At 39.8% G+C, this 10,164-nt stretch overlaps 1 protein-coding gene across 5 annotated transcripts in view; it reads right to left on the bottom strand.

Annotated features, from left to right (window-relative positions):
- Nucleotides 1-2,894: 2,894 nt before the first annotated feature.
- The window catches only part of LOC106523293 (dedicator of cytokinesis protein 3), a gene marked incomplete at its 5' end in the record, with an annotated part of 26,626 nt that continues 19,356 nt past the window's right edge, over nucleotides 2,895-10,164 (bottom strand). For 3 of the 5 annotated variants that reach the window (XM_014016675.1, XM_014016688.1, XM_014016695.1), the window contains 7 exon segments: nucleotides 2,895-5,531; nucleotides 8,566-8,648; nucleotides 8,740-8,862; nucleotides 8,956-9,043; nucleotides 9,141-9,253; nucleotides 9,437-9,518; nucleotides 9,626-9,761. In XM_014016675.1, coding sequence (XP_013872129.1) covers nucleotides 4,923-5,531; nucleotides 8,566-8,648; nucleotides 8,740-8,862; nucleotides 8,956-9,043; nucleotides 9,141-9,253; nucleotides 9,437-9,518; nucleotides 9,626-9,761 — 1,234 coding nt within the window. 5 annotated transcript variants of the gene reach the window in all.

The raw sequence follows: 10,164 nt of genomic DNA, 5'->3' as shown, positions 1-10,164 counted from the left end.
CACACACACACACACACACACACACACACACACACACACACACACACACACACACACACACACACACACACACACACACACACACATACATATATTTGCAACAACAGATTCAGGTTGCCTTAGCTTCCCCCTCGAGCAGCGTGTCATTTTTGTTGACAGAATCTGTGCRAGATGCTTTTCATCATGGCTCTCCYGCGCCCCGAACAATAACAGCAGAAGAGAGACGACGCAGCCCCAGAGGAGGAGCGAGCTCAGCCTCCGTCGTGTGCCTGTATGGGTGCAGGCGGAGAGGGAAACAAAGAGGATAGTCTCTCCTCGAGTCCCACGGGACAAAAACACAGAGACTTTAAAGCAGAGTTGTTTGTGAGAAAAGAAGAAGAAGAAAAAAAAATTAAAAAGAAATGCAAAGTGAAAGGACTGAGAAAACCACTTTAAAATAAGAAATTTCTTTTAAACAATTTGGAAATGGTTTCTTGATCAGGTTTACTTGACATTTYGTATCCTTAATAAACAGTTATAAATGTCTTCTAAAACATTTCATGCATTGTTGCAGGCTAGTTTTTACTAATTACAGTGAAGTTTTTTTTCTTGTTTTTTAGCTTCCTTGGGTTCTCAACTAATAAATAAATTTATGATGTAGAAAAGCTGATGAAGCAGACAAATGTAGGTCACTGCAATAAATGTCTCATTAATTTTTATTTCAGACATTGTAACTGTTTATCAATATTTCTTAAATATTTACAGTTTAATTGATTACTGGGTTATTAACTCCTCATTCACACATTACTGGAGCAGTCTTATACCTTCCATCCTAAGTATTATTTCCTTTTTCTTCTGCCCTGCATCATAGATGTTTCATCACTGAACATCATTAAAAGGGACATCACATGCAAATCAACTGTTTTAGCTGTTAAATACATTTTGTTGTGTTAGTGGAGTCTCTGGGAGTGCAGAAAAGGTTAATATAGTTTCTCCCGGCTCTGCGTAAAGTTTTATGTTCTGTTTGGGACATATTTTTCAGTCTGTTCAGTTTTCTTTAGTCTATGACATTTTCTGAACTATTACATCAAATTATTTGCAACAGAATTGCCAAATAAGATTTGCACTTATTGTCATGTTGACATCTCTTATTTATTTATTTATTTATTTATTTATTTATTTATTTATTTATTTATTTATTTATTTATTTATATTTTTTGAGCTGCAACATATGGTAGTTGCAAACCCCTCTATCAAACTCAAGAAGCTGGGTTGGGTTGGGGTGTGAGGTGCTTCGTTTGGATTTAAAGAGACATCCTCAAAACGAGTTGATCTAAGACACACCTCAGAAAAGGGGTGAAAGAGGGGCTTGTGAAGTTACACAAAGAAGGAATTTAGACCAAAGCATTGCCCTTCCCTTTTATATAGCCCCARCTGAATGATTAAATGTAAAATATAAGGATTTAAAAGCTGGAYATKTCTCMTTTAAATGCAKGCTAWCATGCAACACCTTTTGTGTATGTGTGTTTGTTTTTCCTACATTGTGGGGCCTAGTTTTAAGGAAAATGCAGCCTTATGGGGACTGGATGCTCCTTATAGGGCCCAAAGCCCAGGTTAGGACCAAAGTGTGAATTGAGTTTAGCTGTGAGGTTAATTTTAGGGTAAATGGTCAAGGTTAGGACATAAAATTACCAAAAAATGAATGGAAGTCAATGGACGGGCCCCAAAAGGATATAAAAACAAACCTTGTGTATGTGTGTGTGCACACGCTCGCATATCTATGATCCAAGCATGTTTATTTGTCTTTGCAAAATGTCTCATGAACCTTTAAATTAAATTTGATTAAGCTCAAAATTTAAAGTAAACATAGTTTTACAAATGGGCTAAGTGCAAAATATTGTATGCCATAGACCTTCTGTCCATACTGTCATAAATAATCAAAGGTTTCTGTAAAATTCAAGCAAAACAAATGAAACCTTGAAACTTAATCTTGTTTACTTGTAAGCCCAAGTGTCAAGACTTTAAGTTATATATAATCACCAGGAACATAACTAGATACTGCATAGCTTAACATAACATAATGACCCCCGCATGCACAAATGCACCAGAACTCAGAAGTCTTTATCCCTAATAAATGTCACTACTATCTGTATCCCAAAATTGTAGTGGCTTGGGTGGGGGTCTTTTTTCTTTCCTTTTTTTTTTTTTCTTTTTTGGGTGGGGGGAGGTCGGGCATTGACCTGATGGATAGCCCCTCATCAGAGCTAAACAAAAGAAATCTGAAGCTCCTCTGTTTAATAGTTTTTGAGCAATAACCATTTTTGCATGTCCAGACACCCCTTTTTCAGATAAATTGGGGCTCCAGGGAGGTGGGGGCATAATTGGTGGGCCTGATGGATAGAGCTTCATCAGAGCTAAACAACAAAAGAAATCTAMAGTTTCTATGTTGAACAGTTTCTGAGTTATAAGCATTTTTGCATGTCCAGACACCCTCTCTTTGAAAGGAGCCCCCTCCTCAAATATGGGGTCTAYYGTAAAACCRTTGGCCATTACCAGTACATATTTAACCCTAACTTTATTTTAATTCACATTTAAGCCTTAAACCGAAGAACTAAGTCACAAACGGTTATTTACTGGGTCAGGACCAGGCTTTGGTCCCGGACTGCATGGGTCCCGAGAAGGCAGGTGCTTTTACATGAAAAGGTCCTAAAAGGTAAGAAAAAAAAGCAAGTGCACACACATGCACACACACATTTCAGCACAATGTGTCACAGAACAGTGAAAATAGCTCAACATTTACACCCCTACCTCTTCAAGTCGTGCTGCATCATTCCATGTGAAGCAGCGCCCTCTGCTGTTCACTAAAATGAACAACACACCTGAGCACAGCACAGAAAAAAGGCTAACAGGAGAAGTTAGAGCTGATAAAAGATTGTCTTTAATGTTTGGCATTGTTAATGAACTCCATACCACAGCATTTATGGGAGTAGGAAAACCACTTTTACCACCAAACACTTTTTGATCATGCTAACACCATATGTACAGGAAAGCACATTGAAAAGTGTATAAAGTATCCGTATGAGAAGAATGGTGGAGACAGCCACAGTCTAGTGAATTTGTCCTTTCCCAAACACTGATTATAAGTATTTATCAATTACATTGATCTCTTGAGTACATGTATATACACAAAACAACAATAAACCTTTTTTGGGGGCTTCTGCAATAATTCTCAAAAATATTTCACAATACTGCTGTATGTACAATAACAGAATTTACATTGAAAAATTCTATTGTACTTATATTCTGAGTATCACTTCAGTCACCGGTTGTCCTGTCAAACTCACCAGAGATACTCACAAACTTGATATATATATATATCTATCGACTAACCTCGACTCCATATGAAGTACAGCAGCCTCTGCAGTACCTGGGCCTTCTGTGTRTTTCTGCAACATGCTCACACAAACTCATGATCTCACATACAAAAATAGATCTCCTCTAGTCAGCTGACAACTTGATGCACAGCAACACAAAGCTTCCACCTGCCACCCCAAAAAATAAAGGAAAACAAGTAAGTGTTAAAATATTAGCTATATCCTTCCAGCGCTGTTTTCTCTACTCCACAAATAAAAATAAAACGATAAACCTCTCTGTTTTCTGTCTGTTCGTCCTTCAGCGTTCTCCTAAAACACATCATCAGTTTCAAACAACAGAAGGTGAGCAAGAAAGGGAAATATTAATCTCCAAAATGACAAAGCAGGATGAAACCATATAAAAACATCATTAGGTAGACTTTTTTTTTCTTTCCCCTCAGTAGTCAGAGTGGAAATGGCTGAATGGGAGTCCAGATGAGAGGTCAAACTGCATTCGAGTGCACTTAAGGCAGGTAGGCGACTKCAACCCCGTCTGTGTGGGCTCTGCAAGCGGAGTCATCGGGTACAAGCGAGCGCCGCTGCAGCTGTCCAGGTTCGGCCCACGCTGCTGACCTGACGCCACACAGAGAAGTAAAAAAAAAAAAGATGGAGAGAGAAAAAGAGAGAGAAACCAAGATAGAAGCAGCGGCATTGGTTTTGAGAGTCCAGCAGTGGGTTGAGGTGTGAAGCGAAGAAGTTTTTTTTTTTGTAATGTTCTTCATTCACTGTGAAAGCTGACAAAGTGTGGGACATGTTTGTGTCCTGAACTCATCCCCTCCTCCTTCCATCCAGTCTACACTCTCATTCCTCAAGACATCTTCACCACATCAAACGGACACGTGGAGACTGTAAAGCACTTCAACAAAAAAAAAAAACTGGGATTTGCAGTTTGTGCAGCACGGGTTAGACTATCTCATCTGAATACATWCACGTAGGCGTCCATACACGTGGTACAAATGGTAAAGAGTTCCAGACGCTTCATGTCCGAGGGGAGAGCTGCAAGTTCAAACTTACAGACCTGCGATTGATGACAGCCCAGCAGCAACACATATTACAGTGCGCCATTTGATATGATTCACTATTAAGGAGCACTTAACAGTGTTTTTGAAAAAACGGAATGGGCTCAAGCATTTTGAAAATACTAGAATGTAGCAAATTTATCAAAATAACTATTCGTATATATGAAGCATTTCAACAAGAGAAGTCACTTGACTGTGAGCAACGACCTTCCGCAGTTTCTTTGTTTGTGAAAACGACATGAAAAGCAACAAGAAGAGAGTTCAGAGCTGAGATTGCGCCTGGGATCGTGTTGGCTATGATCATGGTTAAACAGTTCCACAACACTTCTCATATTATTTTCAAATGGGGGAAGAAAAAAAACATGCTCACAGACAAGTTGTACAGTTGTGTACAATCAATATCAACTTTTGATCAATCTCGTTGTTCAACAAAGATTTTTTTTAAACCACACGCGGAGCGGTGACGGTTGCCGGACCTCAGGCTGTAGCTTCGCAGCGTTTCTCCCCCCCGTCACTGATTCTCCTCGTGCTCCTCGCTGATGCACTGCTCCCAGGCGTGTTTACCCGCATCCTCTCTGTGGCCGTGGGGGGAGTGGAAGATCCTGCGRGGCAGCGGGATGGGCTGGGGCGTCAGCTCTTCCTCGGGGATGCAGCCCTCCCTCAGGTAGGGTTTGGGGGGCACGGCCGGAGGCTGGGACCGGCGGTAGGAGATGTGGTGAGGGCCGTGAGTAGGAATGTGGTGGTGGGGGGGAGGCCCATGAGTGTGGCTGTCAAGCCCAGAGTGGGTGTGAGCGTGAGGGTGCGTGTGGGTGTGCGGGTGGGATGACGGGTTGCGGTAATGGAAGGGCCGAACCGGGTCCATGGAGTCGATTTCCGGTCCACCGTAGTGCATGTGCAGGTAAGGAGAGGCCAGGTACTCATCAGGTGGGGACCACAGGTGACTGGGAAGAGGCTCCAAGGCGTCGTTCCTGATGGGACCAGGATCAGGATACTGACCTCCAAAGTTACTCTCGCTCAGAGAGGAGACGCCACTGCTGGCGCTGCCTGACAGAGTGGAGTTACTGCCACCCAGAGCCGACTGAGGACTGGTGGGGGAGCCAGGGATCGGGTGGAGAGGAGACTGCAGAGACAAAGACAGCAGCTTTCACTGAGGAGGTTATCTGTATCAACTGTTTAAATTACAGCAATGTCTTCACACGTGTCAGTGTGCATTGTGTCAGTGTATGTAAACCTACTAAAGAAATTTAGAATTAGAGCACTGCACATATTAGAGTCAGACGTTCTTATAATGTTTGGAAGTGATCTTAATCATTGGTTCTACAGGCTTTTTAAAGGTTTTTCAAAGTTGTTCTTTGATTGTCTCGAACAGTGGTTCCCAAAGTTAAGGTTGGGACTTGTGGGCCATGAAACATCAAGTGAGGGTCCCAAGATGATTTTCAAACATCAATTTAAATGCAAATAAATTGTTAATTAAATATTTTCACCATATTAATAATCAGACTCCCTTGCTGTTTTCAAATCTGTGCTTAAAATACATTTTTTCTTTGACTTTTAACTCATCTTGAGATGTTGCTTTTAATGTTTTTTATTATAATTTTTTTATGATTTTGTTGATTAGTTTTACTGAGTTTATTGTATTTTTTATTTGCTTTTATGTGTTTTTATCAGTGTACAGTATTTTGGCCAACAGTGTTGTTTTTCAAGTCTTTTATAAATGAAAATGTATTGTATTGTTGTATCGTACTGTATTGTACTGTATTGTATTGTATTGTGTTGTATTGTATTGTATTGCACTGTATTATATAAATGAATAACAGTAGTATCATAGTTCTTAAGTTTGTTTTTATATTGTTATTATGCCCATGTTTAAGAGAGTGATTAGCAATGTTTGCATACAAGTAATATCTGGGTTCACAAGTTTCTGCAGCTGTTATTTAATGGGCCGTAAGTTAAAATGTTTGAAAACCACGGTCTAGGTCATAAGAGTATACCACATACTGTGCCGTATGTGCTTAAAAAAGCAATGGAGATAAATGAAAAATAAAAGATGAAGGTTCAGATCCCAAAACTACCTACAGTAGATGAATAATATCTATAAATAACTACAAACCTGAAAAAATTATTGACAACCTGAAACATGCATCATTTTCTTTTTCTTTTTTGTTAATAATCTCCTGTATTGTGAGTTGTCAGCTGACAGCTCTTTGGGAAAAACTTTGTTGGTGCTGTTCCTTGATTGTCGATCTGTGTTATAGCTGGTCTTTTTATAGATTCAACTAAAAATGTTGGAACAATGCCTGTCTTTGAGACCAACTACTGGTAACAAAGTGCTTTTAAAGCATCAAAAGGAAATTGTTTTTTTGCCAAGTTGTTGATCGGTCATGTGTCGACACAACACTGGTTAATAACTTAAGCTTAGGAGTGTTTTTTATGCTTGAATGATTCAAAGGTCAGAGCTGAAATCTTGTGAAACTGGTTAGATACTGACTAGAAATCAGCAGCCAAAGTCTAAAAACATTTATTTGAAAAACCTTTAGAAAATCAGAACAAGGATAAAAAGAGTGCTTTAAAAGATTAAAAGAAAGTCTGGCTGAATAGAAGCAAAATACAAAATACAATGAAATGAGGGATGACACTAGGCTTTTGAACACCAGTATATCAAAAAACTAAACAAATGCCCAAATACATATTTATGAATATGCAGTGGTGCAGTATTCTAACACTGATCCAAAAGGTGTGCAAAATAACCTGAAATAAGTTATTCAACTGTGAAAACTACCTTACAAGCAGTGGTGGGCACAGTTCCCCTAAAGCACTAAAGCACTTATAGGGGAACTAATTTCCTGATCAGTGCTTTAGGGCTTTTAACCTAATTTCCCTCTGGGATCAATAAAGTATTTTTGAATTTGAATTTTGCTAATTTTAAAAGTTATTAATGGATTAGCACTTGCTAAATTTATAGGCTAAATTTAGACGTACTAACTAAGGTCTATAAATATCAACATTAATGCTAACAGCTGATGGTGAAAGCTGTCACACATTTTGTTCATATGTGTGTCACTTATCCACTAGGTGAAAATATATGAGCCCAAATATGGCTATAGAATGTCAATGATAAGTCTGAAGAGAGCAACATGGCAATATGTGACTGACCCCTAATTTACACTACATGCGTCTCCACTCCAGTCCGGTCTGACCTCCGCAGCAAATACGCAACCATTATAATCCATGAGAGTGTTTACACTGGCTCCGCACGGCGGTGCAGGGCAGCAGTGAGCGGACGGCGAGCCGCCAAAACTAGAACCGATCCTATTTTTGCCGGATGATGGAGCTGCTCTGGAGTCAATCAAGAGAGATCACATCGCACCAACAGGAAAAGGAACAAGCACAACTTCCGTATTTTCAAAATAAGACACCATAAGGAGAAATTGTTTTGTCGAAATTCCCTCCTATATTAATCAATATAATATTAATCAATATATGGATATATTTCTACACAAATGCTGTCAGAATGTACCGTTCTGTTTGGGAAGCAGATGGCAACATGTAGCATGATGCATATCTGTACACACATGATACACTTTTTTATTTTGAAATCAGAAATCTCAAAAAGATGACAGCCATACAGTTTCAACCATAGATATCAAAAGCCTTTATGTCTATGTTTTCAGCTTGGAGTTCGTCATTCACAGAATTAATGATTTTTGCTCTAAATCCCACATTTATCACTGGATTTATCATGCAATCTCCTTCTTGCACACACTCCCTCCTCTGTGTCGCACCGGAGTGGAGCTGTATAAATTGGGGTGCAAACGAACAGCTGAGAACTGCGCAGTGCAGCGGAGCCGAGCTGAGCTGAGCCGAGTCGCATGTAGTGTAAATCCGGGGTCATGTTGTCTGTTGAAAAACGTTTATGGGTTGACAGGGTTATTTTAGTGCTTTAGAATTAGCTTTTGCTAAAACTTACAGTGCGCTAGTGCTTTAGAATTAGGGGACCTAAATATTTGAGTTAGTGTTTTAGGGCTAGTGGAACTAATTTTTAGATTAGTGCTGCCCACCACTGCTTACAAGGTGTTTTGTTTGTTTTATTTAAACTTAATAATTGCTGTCATTAAACTGTCCAGTACTACCATGTTGTATACACAATGATGTACCTTTCGGAGAGATCGAACAGGCAAAGTAGGAGGAGGGTCACTGTTCTGGTGGTGAAATGCATCACAATGCATCATAAAATGTCCTGAAAAAAACAAACAAAAAATGTATTAAAACCATCAGACAGATCTGCAGAAGGTAAATGAGACATAAGGTGAGGTGAGACAGTAACGTACCTGACGGGAAGGACCTGGGAGGCACGGGAGGCATAATGACGCCTCCAGTAGAAGCTGACATGTAGGACATCTGTTCCCTGTTTTCTCCATCAAGACTCCAGCTGCTGGAAGCATTGGGAAACACTGGAACAGCAAACCAAATGACATCCCGCATGARCACATCCCAAATGTTTCTTTTAGTGCACATATTGAGATGTGGCATTCTTTCAAGGTTACCCTTCTCTGGTAGAGTCATATGGACATCTGCACAAGGCTTACAGGGGCTAACTTGCTGAGGTAAGGCACGCTGCATGTGGTTATTCTGCTAAAAAGGAAAGAAACATTTCTGTCAYTTGACTGATTTTTWCATTTTGCTACCGATTCTTTCCACACATTGTCACGGCRCTGTCGATCGGCCGAACCTGTCCGTTCTCTGCCATGTTGTAGTACATGTTGTTGGCTCTCTCGCGGTGAGACGGCAAAAGCATCATCACTTCTCTGTTGTGTTTGGCCTTATCAGGCAAAGACGGCGAGCCTGGGAGAAAGATCAAATCAAAGACATAAACAACTTCTATGTTTGTAAAACCCATTTTGTCTTCTACTAATATTATCTTAAGGGAATTACTATTATGTGGCTAATAACTGATCAGAGGTGAAAAAAATTCTAAACTGAGTGAGTTTCGTCAGTAAACATGCCTGAATTGAATGTGWTTCTTACCTCTGGCACTTGATGGAGCAGAGTTGATAATCTGAGAAGAATTAGAKCGGATTGAGCTCAAACTGGAGGAGGATGGGCTTGGCTGGAAAACAGGTCAGATTCCAAAATTCAAAACTTTTATTTAAGTAAATGGAGATTTTTATTTGTCACTAATTTAGATGGGTTTATGGCAGCATGTGGGAGTCGTACCTGCATGTGTAACGCCTCCTCGGGGTGCTCGCCCATCAGCCCGTCGGTCATTATGACGAGGTTCCCGGCCTCACTCGATGTGTGAGAGGACAGGGAGGAGGAGGAGTGGCGGATGGAACCCTGCAGGTTCAGAGGGCTGCAGAACAAAGACAATGTTGGAGATCATTCATTCATTCAAGCTTGTGGAACTCCATCTTAAGAAGATCAACTGTTTTTGGTCACCTTGGGATGAAACTGAGTTTCGTTCATGTGCTGTTTTAACTGATGCATTCTATTGTAATGTTATATATTCTGTAATGTATCRAGATTAAAGTAATAAAAATGTTTAAAGGATGGTTTAGATCTKTTGAARTGGGTTTCATTGGAGMRATTATATACAATAAAYACCTGTTGTAGATAGCTTTTTGAAAACCCTCAGTTTGGAGAAACAGGCAAAATACTCATCTGTATTTTTAGCATGTTATTAATCCACAGTAACAGTTATGATATATACTGTAGATCCACTTAAAATAATTACCATATTTATTCACGTATAATAC

Source organism: Austrofundulus limnaeus, unplaced genomic scaffold, assembly GCF_001266775.1.
Source record: "Austrofundulus limnaeus strain Quisiro unplaced genomic scaffold, Austrofundulus_limnaeus-1.0 Scaffold3, whole genome shotgun sequence".
In the NCBI taxonomy this organism is placed as follows: domain Eukaryota; kingdom Metazoa; phylum Chordata; class Actinopteri; order Cyprinodontiformes; family Rivulidae; genus Austrofundulus; species Austrofundulus limnaeus.
This window is presented reverse-complemented; position numbering and strand designations above follow the sequence as displayed.